Here is a 22,500-nt window from a genome sequence, read left to right on the forward strand (position 1 = left end):
GATATCTACGGTGGAATTTTAACTGTGGGAATATTTGAATCAGGAATATTTGACTGAATTTGATGGGCTCGTGAGAATTGAGCGTTCAGCCTTGGTATTTTACTATAATTACCGTTGACAACCGAGAACTGATAATGGCTCAGTTCGCGTCGAATCTGCAAAAAATACTCACAGGAAGGAAGCGACCTACAATGGCAGTAAGGTTAGGCAATTTTTTTCGTAACATTATCTTCTCAGGTCTCAGAACTTGTCTCCCCATACAAATCCTTAAATTCCCTCACACTGAGTTTGGGGTGCCTGTGGTCTCAAGAGTACAGGTATTATAAATGAATCTGGAGCATCTAGTGCGTGACGTGTAGTTCGGCAAACGAATGATAAAGCAAAACGCTTATAACTGCGCTCTATGAAACTTATTTATTTCCTAGAAAGCAATTGAAATTTCGTTTGTTACGAATGAAATATGAACTGGACCTTCTCTTACTTTTCGGGTAGAATGAGGACTAATATTTTTAAAAATACAACCACACTTTTGAGTTTAAGGTACATGTTTCGACGTTTCAAACATCATCATCATCAGCGCTAGGCATAGTGAGTGTCACATCAGCTTTTTTGCAACTGAGATAATCCATATAATTATATATATAACTATCAATGCAATGATTCTTTGTAGATTAAATGTTCGTTACAAGCATATAAATTCAAACTAACCATAAATTTTATAGAAAACACACATGACATAACGGTAAAAGTTTAAAAGTGTAACGCTAAACTAACATGATCAACTTGTTTGTTGAGTTCGAGTTTGTTCGCTCAATGTGGAAGCCCTCCTTGATTTTAAGTTGATAGAAAGAGATAGTATTATCAATAATTTTGAAGAAAGAGACAAGATGCTTGAAAATATGAGAATTTTTATCCCAAAAAAGATGCTCATTTACAGGATTGTAAAAATGCCTGTTGGTTTCACCAACGTAGGGAGAACCACAGCCCTCACAAGTAAATTTGTACATAAAGGATTTTACTCCGGATTCTCTCAAATCACATGTTGTGTACAACTTTACTTGTGCATGTTGTGGTGCTCGCTACGTTGGTGAAACCAATAGGCATTTTTACACACGTGTAAATGAGCATCTTTTTGGGATAAAAATTCTCGTATTTTCAAGCATCTTAGTTCTTCCAAAAATTGTCAGGATAATTTTGATGTCTCTTCCTTCAAAATTATTGATATTATACTATCTCTTTCTATCAACTTAAAATCGAGGAGAGCTTCCATATTGAGGGGTTGAAACCCGAACTCAACAAAAAAGTTGATCATGTTAGTTTAACGTTACACTTTTAAACTTTTACCGTTATGTCAGTTGTGTTTTCTATAAAATTATTGGTTAGTTTGAATTTATATGGTTGTAACGAACATTTAATCTACAAAGAATCAATGCATTGATAGTTATTTATATAATTATATGGATTATCTTGCAAAAATGCTAATGTGACACTCACTATGGCTAGCGCTGATAATGAAGATGATGATGTTTGAAACATCGAAACATGTTCCTTAATTAAACTAAAAAATGTGGTTGTATTTTTAAAAATATTAGTAACGCTTGTGCTATCAAGACCCTTTGGAAAAACATAACTAAACCGAAATTGAAGCTTTTAAAAAATCATACCATCTGCTTTTGGAGTAGTTTTGTCTGTGGGCGACGTGGCTGGAGTTTTTATGACTGGTGGAACTCCAAGGATCGACGATGCATTGACATTTAATTCTCCAAGCCTTCCATCCACAATAGTATTTCGAATTGTGGAAATTATATGGTCTTCTGCAACCTCAATGTTGAACCTCAAGACCAACTCAAAGATCAGGCTTCCACATCTACAACCGTAAATATTAGACATTCGTATAATCATGCTATTTTAAAATGAAGTCAAATTTTACCAGCCCGGTGGTGATGATTGCGCCATCGATATAACATTCACGTTTTTTCTAACTATGTGCTATTAGTATAATTACAAAGGTGATATTAAAAATTATCTGCGCTGATTGGGTGTACTTGAACTGATTATTGTACGATAATCATCTATTAAGTCTTTTTTTAATTTTCTAAATGGCCGCAAGCCGTTTTGTCAAGGTGAGAGACGAAGAAATTGATTCTTTTAAAGAAAATTCATATTTTTCAAATAATCACCTATGTAACTATACTAAAACAGTTATTCACCTCGCCATCGGCAAATAATTGTTAAATATTATCCAGCCATCCAGGTCAGAACTTGACATCGTTATCATCATCACGTTGTTAGAACTCATCATCATCATCGTCAGTAAATACATTGATACTTCACATCAACCAGTCCAATGGCTTTCACAAACGAGAGGGGCACATTTTGAGTACAACGCCGTTTTTAACAACACAGTGTAGAATACAAAAACTCGTAACAGCAATGCAGGTACAAAAATAATTTTGTGATAAAGGAAGAAAAACTATCCATCTTTTACAAGGGGTTTCTGTACGTTTTTGCACGACTGTGATCTACTGAAGTGTTTTACCACTAGAGACTTGGAAGAAAAAAGCCTCCAAAGTTCAGCTCACTTTTTAGAACTTTGTATGGAAAATAAAACATTCGCAATTTGCGTATGATATTGAAAGTTTTCGTAAAATGATCTCAAAGATTCCTCACCTGACATCTATTAGTTTTGCACCAGTGTAGCTTTGAATATTGGCGAAGACCTTGACCAACTAAAATCATAACCATTTATGTTAATGCAAAAAATTGCTGTTAATTTTACTGTGCCGGGAGGAGAAATTGACAATTGGTAGCAATGAATCGCCCACGACGTAGCCCTTGTAAGAAAGTCATCGTTCTTTAAACCATTGAGGGCTTGTTAGGATTTGAACTAATTATTTGTAATCGAGCCGATTTTTTGAAAGATTTGTAATATTGCATACCACAAAATGAAAGGTATAATCACAATTACAGGCGCCAATTTATAGCATTTTTTTTTTTCACCCAAAACAACAATAATTAACGACTATTCACCACTAGCCACAGAAACTGAGGTGAATACTTGTTTTAGTGTATACTAAAACAGTGAAACGCAATCCCAAAAAAATGGAAAGCTAATCTTAGAAACCCTATTCCAAACGACACACACAACACCACTGTAAACAGTCTAAAAACCAGTTCTATTTATTCCTCTCTTTTAAACACCGTCTTCGTTCCTCCCACTGCCGAAACGAAAATTCGACGCCACGGTTTTACAGAAAGTACCATCCAGAACGTTTATCTTATGCCATTTAAAGTCACAAATGAAGTTAAAATAATAATGTTTCAATATAAAGTGATTCATAACGTGCTTCCAACCCGCGCTACACTCTACCGAGACCGTATTTCAGAAAGCCCCTTATGCAACTTATGCAATACGGAAGAACAAACGCTGCATCACCTGCTAATAAACTGCACACTAACAATCGGTTTTTGGATCCTGTTTCAAGACTGGTGGTACCAAAAAACAAATGAAACAATAACGTTATCCACAAGTCACATACTATATGGCTGGCATGATAGGACAAAGCATTGGCAAGTCCTAAATTATAGTCTACTGATAGCCAAATATCGCATTTTCTGCACAAGCCTTAGCGGAGATGTCTTAGATTTCCAAAATTTCCTACTGTTCATCACGGGAAAACTTGAAATCCTAAAAGAGATCGCGACTGCAAAAAAAGAACTTCCGAAATTTTATCGCACGTGGGCGTTTTTACTGTAATTTTATATGCTGTTGATGTTTAGGTTAATTTACGTTTAATTTCATATCTATTATTTGGTTCTATCCACTTATATATCTTTTTTTTTTTTCAAAAAAGTAGTAATTTATAAAACAAAAAAACAAAGAGTATTTAAAAGAAAGGTAACAGTTTTGTTACCTGTATGTATACGTGTAATTTTTCTATAATAAAAAATTGCACTGTAAATATGCTAATCAGTGTGATTGCATTGTATTTTATGTATTGTAAGTAGTGTATGCATGTAAGTAAAGTATTAGTACTGTATATAGTGTAAGTGATAATTAAATAAATAAATAAATAAATAAAAAACAGTGAAATAATACAGCACAAAAAGATGATTTAAACTCATTTATTCCTGCAAATATTACAACAATTTCGGACGCAAATTCCGCGCGAATTGCTCGGAGGTGAATAGCAAAGGATATCCGGAGTTTGAGTAGCCAATCAGCGCGCGCTTTCAATGCTATCCACTGTTTTAGTTTATACTAGTGATCAATAGTCCTGGTAAAAACGTGCATAGGTATTTAATAAAGGGCTGGAGAACGGCATAGAGCAAATTAAACAACTAACCTCATGCTTTTGTCTCAACAATTTCATGCTATGTTTTAAAGTGACATGGCCACCGTTGGGACCGTGCCGACCCGGACACTAGTTAACTGATATTTTTGAAAAGAGTCTACCTCAATCCGAAATCAAATTTTGCGCGTGGAGTTTATCTGCTTGAAATCTGTTTCAGTCCTCTCGGGTTTTCAATCGATTTTAAGTCTATAACTGAAAAGCTGTTTTGTTTTATACTTTTATTCATCCTACGTGATTATTTAAAGGGGTGGTTCATTACTAATACTACAAAGTTTTGTGAAAAGATGAGAGTCATTTTGAACTGTTCGGTATTAGATATAACTCCTTCCTTTTTCTAAGGAAGGAAGGAAGGAAGGAAGGGTATTTTGCCGAAAACGCGGTCAAGAGAGATCAACTATTCGAAATTAATTTTCTGTCACGCACCGTGGTGTCGCGGCGTCGGCCAGCCAAGTTTATTTCACGACTGTACCTGCACACGAGATCTGACGGGAGGCTGTTCAACCTTGCGAGACTGAGAGCAAGGACCAAAGTACGTAAGATCACCATCAGAGACCTGGTGTTCGCTGATGACGGTGCCGTCACTTCACGTACTGAGCAAGAGCTTCAGGAACTCGTTAACAGGTTCTCTAAAGCCTGCAAAGTCTTCGGGCAAACGATTAGCCTCAAAAAGACCAACGTGCTAGCCCAGGGTGTGGAAACGCCACCTGTCACCACCATCGACAACTACGAACTCGGTGTTGTACACCAGTTCACCTACCTTGGGTCCGCAATCAGTGACAACCTATCATTCGATGCTGATGAGATCAACCAACGCATCGGGAAGGCCGCAACAACACTTGATCGGCACACCACACATGTCTGGGAGAACCCCAAGCTCACAATCACGACCAAGATGGCAGTATACAATGCCTGTATCATCAGCACTCTGCTGTACTGCAGCGAGGCTTGGACTACACAATGCAGGAGCAGAGACTAAACAGTTTCCACACACGCTGCCTCCGCCGCATCCTCAACATCAAGTGAAGCGACGAAGTGCCAAACGTTGAGGTCCTCGCACGCGCTTGGCTTCCCCGCGATGTTTACGCTGCTGAGTCAATGCAGGCTGTGCAGGCTGTGCTGGCTGTGCCTAATGGAAGACGGCCGGATTCCAAAGGACATCCTGTACGGCGAGCTAGTCTCTGGTTCACTGAGACCTTTTGGCCGACCCAAGCTGCGCTATAAAGATGTCTGCAAGCGCGACATGAGAGCTCTGGACTTCAACACCGAGAGCTGGGAGTGCACAGCAGCTGACCGTAGCACCTGGCAGAGGACAAGAGAGCCAGACGGAAGGGGCGCACACCTGGAAACAACCGGCAACCACTCATACCTGCATCCACTTTGGCAAAGTTTGTCGCTCCCGAATTGGCCTCACCAGTCACAGCTGAAGCTGTTCCAGCCATGGAACTACCGCGGCATCCAGCTAGGGAGCATTATCATCCATGGTCGATACTGACAGACTGAGGACTGCTACTACGAATAATTCACGTATAAATGTCTCATCAAATCAAGTCCTATTGGTGTCGAAGACGTACAATAATCTTGATCAAATTCGCTAAATTTGCTACTAGTAATAGTTTTCGCTACATCTGCCCACACCTAACATAATATGGATGGCAGTTGAGGTATTTTCCAATTATGTTGCGGAGCACATTGTGATGTTTTCATATTATGCTACGTGTAATTCAGTAGGTAGGTAAATAAAAGTGAAAGATGCAAGGAGCTTTCAACTTCTGAAAGCACGAGTGATATTAATCCTTAATTTTACGAGGACCAATTGCAATTGCTTGTTTACGGTTAGGTTTAAGGTTAGGCAAAATATTTCTTCAAATTGTTGATCCACCTCGAAAAAAAATCAGCAAGCGGAGTCAAAACACTCGTTCGCTCGCAAGCAAAGTAAACAAACAAACAAACAAATAAGTCAACTACTTCTTTACGTCCAAAACGAGTGCAGATGATTGCTATTTATATCTAAACGAGAGAAGAATTTGAGTTTCATTCCTGGCCAAAAGCAAATGTTAAGCTTGAGTTTATATAATTCACCCGTGCTTTTGAGGTTTCTACCCCTTTGAAAATAAGAATCCACTTAAAAACACGCATCCGTAAAAAAAAAGCGAACTGTTTGTCTACAGAAAATGTATTTTCCTTCGGAAGTTTAGCGTGAGCATTCCAGTCGTGGCGTTAACACATTGGTGTTAGCGCGTGGGGTCTCTGGAGACCCCAGATAGGTATATAAGAGTATTTAGCGTCAAGGTAGTCATCACGTGCGAAGCTACTCGGCGGTTGTTGCAGAGGAATTGTTTTCTTTTCGTTATGCCGTTCTCTTCAGAGCATAGGACATCAACCGAGGACGGAGACAACACATCTCATACTGATACTGTCGTAGACGTATTTGAACGTTTCAAGAACTATCTAGACGAGAAAGTCGAAAGTCTTTCGTCCGGCCTCGTGTCCCGTACGGCGACTGAGACTCAAAAGTTAAGCAGAGTAGCCGAAGCAGAGAAGTTGAAGTTCGCGGGAAACAAGGATCAATTTTATCTTTAACTCCGAACTTTGCTGAACCCTTGACGAAGTAAGTGACCTTTTAGCCGCCAAGCAAACAGAAAAAGCAGAGGAGAAGGTCGCTGAGCTAAGTAAGAATCTTAAACGCCGGCAGAAGATTATCAAACTCGCCGACAAAAGCGAAGCAGGTTGGCTCGCCGTTAAAGAGTACCAGACAGAGGAGCTTGCCAGTGACTCCGAAGACGAGAAACGAATTCGTAAAGCACAGGAAAGAGCCTTGAAGGAGAAGAAACAGAATGTGTCAAGGAAGCAGGACAGGGATAGAAACTCGTCGCTTGGCGCTTCTCGTTTTCGCGCTACTAACGATGACAGGATGCTTTTTCGTGGTATTGTCCTTGCCCTTTCTTTGTATTTCATAGGCAAGTGTTTGCACTCTGCCTGCCTTTACCTTGTTGTAGTGTGTTTTATGCGTCAGCATGCTGGAGAAGGAAAATTATTTTCCTTCGTACGAACGCAGTGTGAAAGACGGAAAATGTATTTTCCTTCGGAAGTTTAGCGTGAGCATTCCAGTCGTGGCGCTAACAATGTGTTAGCGCGTGGGGTTTCTGGAGACCCCAGATAGGTATATAAGAGTATTTAGCGTCAAGGTAGTCATCACGTGCGAAGCTACTCGGCGGTTGTTGCAGAGGAATTGTTTTCTTTTTCGTCTATTTAGTTTCTCGTTTATTTTATAAAAGTACACTTATGTGGTGTTCTAATTTTTCGTTTTTCCGTTTTTTCTTTTTTTTTTTCCCGTTCCGTTTCCGTGCCCTTCTTTTATTTTTTTCTCTTCCAGGCCGTCGATTGCCTTCTCAATCGGACACGTGTTTTCCGATGTGGTAGAAAAGGGCACTGGAGCACCGACAGTAGAAGATACGGGGACGGATACAAATTTGGGACCGGCTTTGGAACGCAAGCCAAAAGCACCTCTCTCGCCTCCTCCGGGAGCCAGCAAAGCAAGTCAGAGCAATGACGCAGATATCATCGATAATGAGGAGACACCTGGACTTTTACCGGATAATTGTTCCAGTTATTTTTTGCCGGGTGGCAGTGTTATTTACCCTGTTTTGAGGAGAGTTCTATTACTCCTTGCCGGGTGGCAGTGTCATCTACCCAGTTGAAGGAGAGGTCAAGTGCTCCTTCGCCGGTTGGCAGGGTTCTATTTGCCGGGTGGCGGTTTGTCCTCGTTTGAGGCCAGATATTCCTTTTTTTGTCTCGGCTGCGTGGTCCATATCTTGGATATTTTCTTTTTTCTTTTTCGTTACTTTTTGCTAGGAAGTGCATATTCGAGAGTATTTTCTCTCGCATGCCTATTTTTTTTTATTTTTCTCAACAGCTTTACTGTTATTGGTTTTTCTTTTTCGTTATCCTTTGCAGGATTTTCAGAAGGCTGGGGTGATATGTGTGGTTCCCGTAGACAACGTATGGTACAGCAATTGTTATCTTCAAGAGCTAACTCCTCTGTTAAAAAATACGTCCCTCATTATAAAGGTCTTCTTAAGTATTGGAGGTCTAAGGGTATTATTGTTACTCTCCCATGCGACAGTCTTTTGATATCAGAATATCTCTCGTACTCCACGATGCCAAAAATTCACACGCTGTTCTCTCCTTGGCCTTTTTTTTTCTGCTTTGAAGTGGGTGCACGATATCATTCCCCACGGTCCCCTAGGTAACCCAGTTGATACCACTCTTTCTCGCAATATTATTGAAGCCAGCAAGCGTTTATTTAGTAGACCCATCAACAAAAAGGAGCCCGTTACTCCTAATATGATTTATCGCATTTGCCTTGTATTTGCACGCGTAGATAGCAATCTTAAGGATTTACGTTCAGTCTTATTATTTGTGTTAGGTTTTCATGGCCTCTTTAGGATAAGCGAATTATTGGATTTACTGGCCGTAGACTTCACAATACATACTGAGTATTTAGAAATTCTCGTCAAGTCTAGCAAAACCGATCAATACAGGGAAGGCAACAAAGTCTTTATTTCCAAGCTTGGGGGCATTACCTGTCCCCACGCTCTTCTTTGTCGCTATTTTGCTTCCGCTAGAATCGATCCCAACTCCTCAGGGCAGTACGGTTTTTTCAAGAGAACCAATATGTACCTATTGTGCTCTTATAAGCTTAGTTATACTAGGGCCAGGGAATAATGCTTTCCAACGGAACAAAGAGTAGTTGGAAAGCGTGTTCGTTACGGTTCGTAACATTACTATCATTCAAGGTATTCACATTGTTTCTGAAATAAGGCTTCAGATATTTTAAACAATTGTTTCGTATTTACCTTTTCTTCATGATTATGTAACTGCATATATTATATGCTAATTATTTGGTATAAAAAGTAGAATTTCCAGTTTTCACTATCTCGCCTTCTGGACAGCCACTAAGAACTGTATCCTAACTTTATATTAGCTAAAAAACTTAAAGCTCTAATCCTCGGAGCTGAAATGCGTTGCATTCGATCGAGGAATACGTTCCCGGGTTTTTTTTTCCCACTGGGTTTTTACCCCGGGTTTTCGTATCTGGCAACGTATCGCCGCTGTATTTTCCGTAGGTGTTTTCCTAGTTTCCTGTTGTGCGAATTTTTTCACTTACGTACTGCCCTTGCACCTAAATCTTTTGACTACGGTTATCTATATTATACACTTCGTCTTGATAGATACATTTCTATGTACTTTTTTCAGGCTATTGTCAACTATATTCGCATTGATGTTCGTTTTCTGGCAGTGTTTTTTCAGTTTTCATGGACAGTCTTTTCTTTACGCTAATTTTGTAAATTTATTTTCTTTTTCATCATTGTATGCTTTTTTATGTATAGAAATAAGCTTACATAATTGTCACATATATTGTGAAGTTTGGTTGTACTTCAGGCAAGTGTTCGCACTCTGCCTGCCTTTATTCTTTAGCGCGTTTTTTCTTGTATTTATCCTTTTCTTCAATACTTCATTGTAATTCACATCTTAGATGCCATTAGAACTACCGCCGGGCAAGTGTTTGCACTCTGCCTGCCTTTACCTTGTTGTAGTATGTTTTATGCGTCAGCATACTGGAGAAGGAAAATTATTTTCCTTCGTACGAACGCAGTGAGAAAGACGGAAAGAGCTTCTTCCACCAAGTTTGAGCTACTCGTTTCTCCCATAATGGAAAATGTTCTGAGACCTTTTTTGGTAAGCTGCAAGATGCCTTGGTAAAAACGTGAAAGCCCTTGACGCGTGGAATCATCGTTGTTTATCAACCTCACCATCTCGCTACACCGGGTACCATGCAAGTCGATCCAAGTTTTAAGCTTTTCATGAGAAAAATATTTTGCTTTTCCTCTTATCACTTAAAAATTCACCTTCCGAAGTATCTAGTAATTGATCCTTTATGGCATTTTAGCGAATGCAACGCTTATGTATTCAAAGACAAACTTCGAAGAAGACGAAGTTGTTTTGCTGAAAATGAAGAAACCAATTGAACGTAGAAGCGGTGCGTTCAGCCAATCAGGGGCCTTCGACCAATCGTGAGCGAGTAATTTTGATATCTTCACAAGGAAAATTAAGAAATTGCCCAATCAGCATTCAGTAATTGTGCCCTCTATGTTATTAGGTTGTTAGAGCAGTAAACAGTTCGATTCTGCATTTCAAATGATCGCTTTCCAGAAAGTTCCACGGAGAGAGATGACGTTGTTTGCATTCGCGTTCGCTAAGCCAATAATAATTCGCGCTCGTTTGTGCCAATCAAATGTTTAGCATTTTGGTTACGTTCTGTTTTTACGTTAATTTTTCAAGATCATATAAAAGTCGCTCTATCAAAGATGCACGCTGTAAACTAGCTAGTTTGGCCGGCATGTTTGACACAAGTATACAAGTATTGATTAATACTATTATCATCATCATCATCATTATTATTATTATTATTATTTTTATTATAACGCGGGTTGCACCACAGAGTTTCAAATTGGCATACATGGAGCGTCGTACGGTGATCAAAACCAAATTTTCTCACACAGATTTGTTACCATATTCTTGTACTAGTGGCGCTCCGCTATAAATATCAAAAATGATGACGGTTGAATCCTGTAATTCACTTGGATAGTTAATGTTATTACCTCACTCTGAAGCGTCTTCCAAAGAGAATCTTTGTTTTCACATTCTCCAATTGTGCTGATTGTTAAGTAAATATTGTACCCTCCGATAACTGTGATAAAATCGAAAAAGAGCCTTGTCAAAAGAAGCTATATACTTATAATTAACATTTTCTTTAAGTACAGCACAACTATGCTCTGGAGACCAGCTGAGACACTACATATTTGGACATGGACTTAAATTTTGATATCTAGCTGACAGGAAAAGAAAGCTCTGGGCTTGTTGTATGTTATATAAAAGCCTTACTTTAAAAATTGCCTTTTACGCTTTCCGATCGTTAAACTCGAAGATTATTAGCAAAAAACTTTTCACCTTAGTCCAAGAACCCAAAAGGAAAAGCTAAATGGCTTGTAACTTACAAGCAACCGAGCTTTCTGAATCACTTCCCACATTATTCACGGAAGTACAGGTTTATAGTCAGCCCGTCGAGTCTGCACTCTAGAATCACTAAGGTACTGGCTATTTCCTAACAGAACACTACTTCTCTCCTCCGCACATCCAAAAATAAACTGACAAAAATTAATGTCTTGAAACTTACTGAGAACTGTGGTTTTTGAATCACTTCCCACGTTATTTACTGCAGTACAGGTGTAGTTAGCCCTCGAAGTCTGCACTCTAGAAATGCTAAGGTACTGTCCATTACAATAAATACTTGGCAGATCACAAGGACTCCAGTAAATTGAAGGTATTGGATTTCCTTCCACTTCGCAGTTGAGTGAAGCAGTCTGTTCGCGCTGGACATAAAATTTACTTGTAAGCGTAACCATGGGACGAACTGTCTAAAGTGAAACGAAAGAACAAGTTACACGGTTATGTTGAACTTAAACCCGCTGTCTCTCTGCCCCTTCACAGACAACAAGTAACTTTGCATTAAAAGATGCTGTATGCATGATTCTTGTAAATTTCATTACGCCTTCAACATTAGCTAGCCGTTGCGAATACAATTTTATAGGGAGCTTACGAAACGAGGACGGCCACGGCAACGAGGACTTCATTTTAAAATACGAGTTCGCGTTATTCATATCACTACGAAACTATTTCATATCGTTTCGCGTTAAAAATGAGTAGTATCTGTCGAGGAATTAAACTGGTATGAGTGGGTTGGAAGCGTAGAGAGAGAACTGAAAATTCATCGTCATGTGTTAACGTCCTCCACAGAACCTTGAATTTGGTCATTTCACGTCGTCATTTAGGAGATGACGGCAAAGAAATGTACACAAATGTAAAACGCACGTGCAGAGCGTGCAGAGCCATTGTTTATGCTCACTAAACCTATTGTTTTGTAGCGTCGTCGTTGCCGTCGGCGTCATCGTTTCGTAAGCTCCCTATTTATCTTCCTGAATGACTATGTCACTCACACAGAACATTAATAAAGACATCCTTTGTCAAAGGATTCCCAACACCATTATCAGCGGTACATCGGTAGTGTCCTGCATCCTTTTTACCAGCAATATTGAAAGGCATGGTGACTGCAGTGTTATCAGAGAGTCTTGTCCAGGTTATCATTGGTTTTGGTTTTCCATCCGCTGAACAATTCAAAGTCAATTTAGCAGGTGCTGTTACCATTTGGTTGCTTGAGATGACAATATTACTTGGAGATCTAGAAACTACAAAAAAATTGAAGAAACCCGGTTTATGCAATTATAAGTATATTTTTGAACCAATTTTATATACAGTTTTGTCAGAAAATTCTTTGATTAGGAACGAATTCTCGTTTACCATAAAGTTGTCTTGTCACATTAGTCAAAGCTCCGTTTTTCATCTATCTCCAGTCCAAAGTAAAAAAAAAAATCAAGATAATTCTCCTTAAATGGTAAAGCTTGTGAGCTTGAAAGCTCCCCGTTTGTACAACATTTAACCAAACACCTGAAAGAAGACAATCAGTTACTGACAAAACGAGGCCGATTTCAATGAAATCGGAACCACGGAAGATACACGAATTTTGCTGCCCAGCCCGCAACACACATGCTATCCCTGCAGGAAAACTTCAAGCTACTCCCGGTTCTTAGGTCGCACCGTTGCTAAAAAAAAATAATCCAATTCTTTTACCATTTCGAAAGAGAAAATGCAGGAAGATTAAAGAAAAGAAAATAAAGGAAAGTAAATGAAAAATCCCAAGATCTCACGTAAAATGCTCATCACCAATTTTTTTTTTTGTTTAACTGAAAAAAAAAACCCTCCGCTGAAAATAATTCTTGAAAATAAACCCGTTTTTTACACTTCCAAGCATTTTTTCCCGAGGCTTAAGCCGCTTTTACACGTTGAAACTTTTAGCCGAAACTGGTGTGCAACGGCGCTGCGAAACAGTGAAGTTTCAAGAGGCATTGCACCGTGTAACACGGTCGATTTCGTGAAACTTTTTTGAACCTCTGTTGCGAGACAAGTTTCACGAAAAGTAGAACCGCTTTCTACATTTGTAAAGCTGCTTATACACGTTGAAACGTTCAGCTGAAACTTGCAATTGTGTGTTCGGCACTGAAAAAAATGTTTCAGCAGGCGTCGCACCGTGTAACCTAAAGGTCGAATCTTCTTCGGGAACGTCGAAACTGGTCTCGAAATGTTATTTACATGGCCTTAGCCAGTTTCTGATTGGCTCACCCAGCTTAGCGTAACAAAACCGAGCGAGACCAGTTTCTCGAAGTAGTGTTACACGGTGAAACTCATGTTTTTTATTACCACTACGACTGCTGAGACCGTTGCAGAAGTAGAAAGCGCTTCTACTTTTTGCCAAGAGCCATAATGGCTCTTGTTTTCGCGAAATGTGTCTCGCAACGGAGGTTCAAAAATTAAAAGGTTTCACGAAACCGACCATGTTACACGGTGAAATGCCTCCTGAAACAACCCTGAAACTTGTTTCGCAGCGCCGTTGCACACAAGTTTCAACTTGTAACAGCGGCTAGTAATATACATATTCTGATTGGCCGCAAGCAGTACAGTTCAAGTGTAACACAGTGCAAAAAGTGTAATACCAGTGCAAATTACACATCGAAATTCTGGATTATGATTGGTTAATAAACAACAGGGTTTGGTCAGAACCAATCAAATCTTTTGTTCGGCGCAATTTATGGCACAATTTTTCCCTGATTGCGTGATACACATGCTTTTCTTCTGCTTAAAAAACCATAACGATTACAGTTTTCTCAAATTTGATTGGTGCATTAACTGCTTTATTTTTCACTAATTATTGTGTAGGGTTGAAATAGGACAGTGGAATCGGACAGTTGGCTGCAACCGGATACCTGAAATCGGACACTGGCGGTTACATCAGCCAATCATATTAAGTGCACTCAGCTTAATCCACCAATCGCATTCTTTATCACAATAACAAAAGCAACAACCACTTACCCTACCAAACTGGGGATTTTCCAAAATGGCCAAATTTGTAATTTGAGCGATTTTGAAGCATTTTTAGTTCGTTTAGAAACAGTAAACGGCGAACCAAAATCCTCTTTTGAGGCAAAAGGACAAGCAAATACCACAGGTACGGTAATTCAACTTTATTTAACAATGACTGATATACAAACTTAGCGATATATCGTTATAGGTGAAGCAAACGGTACATCCAGTACATTTACTATAAACTAACAATCGTTTACACACATACATTGTGTGGGTCACGTGCACAAACAGCTTGCACATCTTAGTCAATACCGGGAACGTCTGACCCCAACATTGGCTTAATAAGAAACAAAATCATTTCAACCATAGGTTGCATGATATAAAATCAAGATTTCCAGAACAACTTCCGAAAATATTAAAGTGAAAAACTCAAACATGTAGCTCACTCAGTACAAACAAAGACTTCAGCAAATGAATTTGATTATTAACAAGACGCTCTTTAATTAAAGCGTTTACTCGGAATACCATGTTGCGCAGAAGTAGGATGATACATTTGGAAGAGTTAGAAACAAACTGCAAGGATTGATTAGACTAAAGCGATGTTCAGATTTGCTAAGTACGGAACAAAAGAAGTAAATGTTTCTGCAACCAACTGAAATCTGTAGGGCTCATGACAACGGATAACGTATCGGTGAACATCGCTTACTGTTTACAAATAAAATCAATAGGTCACCAAGCAAAAAATAATAGTTTGATTTGTTACAGGTTGTTGGATCGGAAATAACGTGAATCTACGCAATTCAGGGGTGACGTACAAAGTGAAACCAGTGGGCCAAAGGAGAGTGAAACACTAGCGTAGCGAAAGAAAAAACTTGAGAAAACCATCCTGTACGTAATGAACGCTATATTAAAGGCAAAGGTTCATTTGCTTTATTTTCACGTGTCACGCCTCAGTTTAAAGGTTCCATTTTGTTTCTTTCATTGCGAGAATTTCTTTCATTTACATTTCCTGTAGTTTAGGTTTCTGTTTTATATGGTGGCACTCCCCAAAACATCTGTTTCATCAAAGTTATGATCGTAATGTCCGCTATTGTTCATATGCGACCCCTATTGTAAAATTTAGCCCTCCTCTTAGCAGCTACACCGAACTAGCAGCAAAGTTTCAAAATAACAGTGTTATGAATAATGCGGTGACCTCCCTCGATAGTTAGTTAGCATGGAGATCGTGAAACAATCAAAAGTTGGCATCCGCGGATGATGGTCGTACAAAGAACAAAGAACAGCTGAAAGAAAACGAAATTTCAGGCATTTCCAACATATTGCTGCTAGGAGTTCTGTTCTGACGATTTCATCATGTTGTCAACATGCAAGATTTAGATTAACTATCTTATTCATAACATTTCCAGAAGACTGAATCCAGCAATTTCAATCTTTAGCCACTATTGAGCTTTCACTCACACCTGAACTTGGGTTTCTAAATCGGCGCACGTCATTGAAAATTTCACACTGAAACCCCAACACAGCTACCATCGCTTTGGTTGCCCCACCGCATGTTATAAACCCGGATTTTCATAGAACTCTGTAAGAATTGAGGCTGTTTGAAGCCTCGCGCGCGCAGAAATCCCCTCCAACGACAACCGACACTACGGCTGTAATTTCTTTTTTTTTATCATCGGAAACGCAGTTTCGTTAAAGAGGGAGGTGAAATGTATTGCTCAAAGGGATCAAGTAAAATGGTTTTAGTCAATGAAATCACCGCCTCGTAATTCTATTGTCCGTTTTGCGGCACCGAACAAAGTCACCCAATAACTCAATTTATTTTGACACGTATTGCTAATATACCAATTAACAAAGATAGAGATAACGTGGATTTTGCAACAATTTAACGTTTCAGTCAGCTTATCCCAATATCACTGAGGTGTAAAAATGTCTTATTTAGGATCGCTTTTGTGTGCGACATGTTTACCCTTTCCGAGATTTTAGGTTCGTGTGTTCACAAGTTTGTTTTGCATCTGGAACATTTTTATATTTTCAATTGCAACCTCTCCCTATGGGTTATCGCGCATTGCTTTTAACCAATGAAATCCCCGTGTCCTCATTTTATTATGCATTTTTCTGCACTTCCGGTTTTGTAAAACCATTATAAAACTTGGTGTACCTTTAGGTATCCCTTTAGGTATCCCGATTAATATAAATCGAACTCCAGTGATCCCGTACTAACTGCCGTGGCTCAGATATTCATTCGGATATCCGCAAATTGCCAATGTCACTTTATCACGGTCCAACTTTTCAGTCATCCACTTGTTTTTTTTTTTTTTTTTTTTACCATTTACATGGCGAATTCGCGGCCAATATATCAATAACGATTAAATTACCAAAATTACTGACCAGCAATAAAATATACATATTCAAGGCAAAAGAAATAATAACACTATCCATATCATACTAATCCAGCATTAAATTCGAACGCATGCCTCCGATTGCGAGGGATTCAATACAAGATAGAGACACACAACAATCAAATGGAGGTTATACAAAACCCTCGAACGACGCGCGTAATGCATGCCATTCGACAGCAAGTCTTTAAAACCAATAGACTAGTTTCTAATTGTGCAGAACAAAAGGACAGAAACGAGGTTCAGGGGAATAACCTGAATTTTCCTTTGTTTTGAACAAAACAAAATGCTAATTATTCCCCTGGGCCTCGACTCTGTTGTTTTGTTGCTGCATAATAGACCTTTTTGCAGATGCGCCGGCCATTTGGATTTCTATTGTTTCGAAATGCTCAGGGGGCAAATTAATATGTATATTCCCCCTGTGCATCTCATAATAGCTATTTGAAACAATATAAATAAAAAGGTCTATTCGTAACTAGCCTCAGAGAAAGAGTATTTTCGAATTCCTGTGCTGCTTTGGCCGAGCGAAGCGGTATATCGAAGTCCTTGGCTGATGACGTAGTAGTTACAGAATAAATAAAAGACAATGTATGAAACGAAGCTACACCCCAAGAACATTTCACTAACATTTCACTACCAACAAAGAGGCCCCATGAGGGATCGGGGGTCTTAGTATCCCGTATCCCATTACGTTTTGGCCCAAATATCCCGTGTTCCGTTAATTCCTGTGGTTTGTATCCCTATAATGCAAGTTTCTACTGATGACGTCATTGTGCACAAAATGTCTCTTTTTTTATATTGTAAACATTATTTTCTTGGGCGTTTTGTTCTCTGGAGCGGCCGATATTGGCAGATAATGCGAATGTTTTATGGCAAAATACAAATAACTGCATTTGTAAGTATCGTTTACACTTTTTGCGCTTTTAATATTATTTTCCATTAACTTTATAGTAATTAAGAATTACACATACAGTATACATATGCTTACCAATGACATCCGCTTGATTTTTGCTCTTAAATATAACAAAGCCTCCCTGCTTGATTCTTGTTACAACTTCGCAAGCAAATATGCCATTCACCTCAGTTGTTACATGAAAGATAATCAGAGTGATTCTTTCCGAAGGAATCCAGTTGATGGCATATTTGTCTCTAAAATTATCTTCTATTTGAAACTCTCCTGCAATAGGGGTGTCATTGAATTTTAAAGCTAAGCCATGAAAGGTTAAATCTGATGATAAAGTGAATTGCCAGCTAAGCGATGCATTGATGGTTCCTTCAAGAAGGCTAGTCCTGCTCAGGTGTTCCTCTGCGTCACCTACTGCTGGTTTTGATATGGTCTGGGTTGGAGGAGGCACCTTCCATTCTATACTGGCACAATCTAAATATGAGAAAATATGGACATGTGATTAAGCAGAGACACAAGTACTAGAGCAGAACCATTGACCAGGTTATGCAAAATAATAATTATATGTACATGTATACATGTACAGTGAAAGCTGTACACTTAAAAGTAACTTGAAAATATAAAAGAAAATACCTTAGTTGAGATGTAATAAGACTTACAAAAGGGAGCTTTAATTCAGATGCAAGACATGAATTTCATCTATGATCTGTAATTGCTACTCACAGTATATGTATAATGTACTGTAAAAACATGTCAAGTTACAACTTACTGTACAATGTAAGCTGATTTAGAAGTTTTAGTTGCATGACAACTGCTAGAAAGGGAATTCCATAGTTTTAGAAGAAACAGGATTTCTAAGTGCACAATGTACCTGATGTGGCAGGCACAGTGCAGTTTGCAAGTGTCAAAGAGGCAAGCCTCTGCATGAGGAGCCTGGAGGCATACATCGTACGGTACACTACACAGAATTTACCTGTCAATTCAACATAAAAAGTGCTTTAATTGATTCCCGTTTACAGTTGGTTGACTGAGCAGAGTGGTAATAAAATGGTGGCCACAAGATTGACAAACTGATTTATGACCCTTAGAGGTTAAATTGCTGTAAATGAGTGAAACTTTTTGTTTCCTTTCTCTATCACTGACAAAACACTCAGCCCAATAATCCTAATAGAATAATAACTATTTTGTTCATTGGCGATAATTGCAGAGGTCCAACGTCTGGAGAACTAAAATCTGGAGATTTTTTCCATCCGGTCTCGCCAAAATCAATGTAAATGAGATTTAAATGTCAAATGCGATACTCTAAAATTACCACATGAGTTTCACGTTTATATTAATAATTCATAGCTTCTTATTTTAGTATTACCTTGGTAAAGGCTACATGTCCAGTATCCCACAAAAAGAAATACGTGCAAAGAAGCCTTACACTAACAGTAGTTAATTAATTGATTAAAAGAAAAAAATAAATAACAGATCAATAAATAAAAAAATAAACAAAAATGAATTCATTGATAAATGTTTAAGAGGAAAAAGGTCACAATATACCATGTACACCTGTACCTAATAACTAATAAGGCGATAAGGTTTATATATAATTATTACGATACATACAATATTTCTGACTAAACAGAGGTTGGTAATCTTTGTTAGACAAGAGTATTAAGATCAACATTTATAAGAATCCTCGCACAATTTTTAAAGGAAAACTTGTCTCCTCTTATTTCCATATTTTACATCCAATCTGCCAAAAGGAGTGACTGAGACTGTTGAATTGTGAACAGTCTGTAACCTTGAAAATTTCTCACAAATGTTTGCCACTTCCGCCGCTCGAGTATTATAGGAGTGGATAGAATCAGTGTTCGTGAAAAGCTCTATCCAGTTTGTAGATGCAGTTTTGCAGTAAAGTTGTGACATTGCAAACTAAGGTTTGCAATAGGGCATGTCCATAGGAAGAATGTTAGCGCGTCTGAATAAAGGTATGGCATGCTGTCTCTAGATTGCAAAATAAATTAAATGCAGGGCTCGCTTCTGGAGGATTAACATTTTGTTAAGATTAGCCTTAGAGGTCTGACCCAGGCCAGTAATCTGCAAAAAATGTATGGATGTACAAAAATGTACATGTATTAAAGAGCGATGAACATTTCAAAGAATAGCCCTGACTTGATACAAAGTGTCTTGAGTCATGAAATAATTCTGATAATTTTACTTATTTTGAGCATAATGTAGTCTACATGAAATTTCCAGGAAAGGTTATTGTCAATCATTACACCAAGATTATACTTGACAAAAGATCAACGTTTAAGTTGTTCCATTATGTTGTGCTTATTACTGGGTTGCCATACATGGCAATCCAGTCAAAATATGAGTAGAATTTCTCCATTTTTTAATCTTTTTCAGTGTCGGAAAATGAAGAAGTTGTCACTCCCTTGCTAAATACAGTGGCTGTATTGTCTTTGTGCCTAAAGTCTTTGGTGCGTATCTTTTTGTAGTATCACTGGGTAGTAGAAATGCGTAGATTCAGGTAGATTTTATCCGTTGGACACAGTACAAGCAATGGCGGCGAAGCCGATGTAATGTGAAGGATTTTTTATTGGATCTTTAAACAAAATGATTGTATCCTTATGGAGCTCAAGAATGGATCTCAATTCCACAAACAACACTTGTAAGCAGTGAAAAATGAATATGCGGAATCTTCAAAGCGATGAATAATGGACTTTGACAACAATTGCACCTTTCGCTGTCAGACATCAAAGTGAGCTGTATCTCTAATATTCTACTAACTGTAGTGTAAGACACTGAGACCAAATGGCAAAATAAATTATCTGGTAACGTTTTCTTGTTGAACATGGGTTTAACAAACTCAGACAAGGAATTGAACATCTTGAGTGGAAAGTCAGATCTCTGTTGTCTGGCTATTTATTTCTTTACTTATTTTTGTACTCAACTCTGCACAGCCTTCAGGTAAAAAAACAATTGGAAATTTGACTAATTATTGTTAGCCAAGACGTACTTGAAAGGAAGTTTGTTGTCCACTTTTTGCTTCATTGTTCAAGGGAAAGGTTCTTCAGCAAAAGGGTTTCATCCTTAACTGTGGCGAGAAATTTATTTAGGCCCGTTTCAAACGTCGAACTTTTCATGTGCCGAATCTAATGCAAATGAGAAAATCTATTGTTTTCGCTCATTTGCATTAGATTCGGCACATGAAAAGTTCGACGTTTGAAACGGGCCTTAGTTGCGTTTGTTTTTTGACACGGAGCGTGCTGCTTGCTTGCTTGCATGCAAGGAATGAAATAGCAAATAGCAAATGTTGTTTGTTTTTATAAAATTTTTGGCTGGAAAAGGATTTTGTGAGATTTTTCTGCCCGTGTTGTGTAAATATTAACTAATGTGCATGCCTGGGTAGAAATTTGATACAAGGGAGCAGTTTTCATAATGATGAAGATTTGTGTTCATCTTATGATCTGACTGATATCTGGAGATTACGAAATCCAGATACTAAGCACTTTACATGGAGAGAAAAAAAACCCACAACACAACGTCGTTTGGACTTTTGGCTGATAAGTAGTAGTGTTCAAGAAGAAGTAGAAGATGTAGATATCATTCCTGCAATATACGAACGGATGACTCCGCTATTACAATGCATATAAACGGAATTGAAGAAACGGGACGGGGACCTTCCCTTTGGAAATTTAATTCTAGTCTTTTAGAAAATGATGAATATATCTCTTTTATAACTGAGAATTACAGTGAATGGTTGAAAGATGGAAAAGAGATTCAGGATCCAAGGGTCCTTTGGGACTTCATTAAGTATAAAATCCGTTATGAATCTATTACCTATAGCAAACAGAAGGCTAGAATTAGAAGGGAGAAATTATTAGACTTAGAACAAAAAATTAAAGAGTGCACAGCAAAATGCGATGAACAGCCCAGTCAAGAAAACTTTAGTGATCTGGAAATTTTACAAACCGAATATGATAGTCAATATGATTATATAGCGCAAGGAGCAATAACTCGCTCGAGAGTAAATTGGTACGAATATGAAGAGAAAAGTAATAAGTACTTTTTGAACTTAGAAAATTCCAAAAAGAAAAAAAGTTGTACAGGAAGTTAGTGGGGTAAATATTAACTAATGTGCATGCCTGGGTAGAAATTTGATACAAGGGAACAGTTTTCATAATAATGAAGATTTGTGTTCATCTTATGATCTGACTGATATCTGGAAAATACGAAATCCAGATACTAAGCACTTTACATGGAGAGAAAAAAACCCCACAATACAACGTCGTTTGGACTTTTGGCTGATAAGTAGTAGTGTTCAAGAAGAAGTAGAAGATGTAGATATCATTCCTGCAATATACGAACGGATGACTCCGCTATTACAATGCATATAAACGGAATTGAAGAAACGGGACGGGGACCTTCCCTTTGGAAATTTAATTCTAGTCTTTTAGAAGATGATGAATATATCTCTTTTATAACTGAGAATTACAGTGAATGGTTGGAAGATGGAAAAGAGATTCAGGATCCAAGGGTCCTTTGGGACTTCATTAAGTATAAAATCCGTTATGAATCTATTACCTATAGCAAACAGAAGGCTAGAATTCGAAGAACAAAAAATTAAAGAGTGCACAGCAAAATGCGATGAACAGCCCAGTCAAGAAAACTTAAATGATCTGGAAATTTTACAAACCGAATATGACAGTCAATATGATTATATAGCGCAAGGAGCAATAATTCGCTCGAGAGTAAATTGGTACGAATATGGAGAGAAATGTAATCAGTACTTTTTGAACTTCGAAAATTCCAA

General features: G+C 38.2%; 2 protein-coding genes across 2 annotated transcripts in view; one reads left to right on the forward strand and one right to left on the reverse strand.

Moving 5' to 3' along the window:
- The window catches only part of LOC137981969 (uncharacterized), a 24,199-nt gene extending 5,548 nt beyond the window's left edge, over positions 1–18,651 (reverse strand). Inside the window, exons 1-6 of the mRNA XM_068828993.1 lie at positions 18,565–18,651; positions 17,778–18,167; positions 12,413–12,661; positions 11,018–11,106; positions 2,671–2,729; positions 1,665–1,867 (exon numbers count right to left, since the gene is read on the reverse strand). Of these exons, the coding sequence (XP_068685094.1) occupies positions 1,665–1,867; positions 2,671–2,729; positions 11,018–11,106; positions 12,413–12,661; positions 17,778–18,167; positions 18,565–18,640 (1,066 nt within the window). The 5' untranslated portion in view covers positions 18,641–18,651. The remainder of the gene's footprint in view (positions 1–1,664; positions 1,868–2,670; positions 2,730–11,017; positions 11,107–12,412; positions 12,662–17,777; positions 18,168–18,564) is intronic.
- LOC137983495 (uncharacterized) lies at positions 5,485–10,384 on the forward strand. The gene is given in 5 exon segments (XM_068830655.1): positions 5,485–5,740; positions 6,721–6,923; positions 6,925–7,352; positions 9,953–10,114; positions 10,306–10,384. Coding segments are annotated over 5 exon segments (1,128 nt in total).
- Positions 18,652–22,500: the final 3,849 nt, after the last annotated feature.

This window comes from Montipora foliosa, chromosome 13 (assembly GCF_036669935.1).
Source record: "Montipora foliosa isolate CH-2021 chromosome 13, ASM3666993v2, whole genome shotgun sequence".
Classification (NCBI taxonomy): Eukaryota; Metazoa; Cnidaria; class Anthozoa; order Scleractinia; family Acroporidae; genus Montipora; species Montipora foliosa.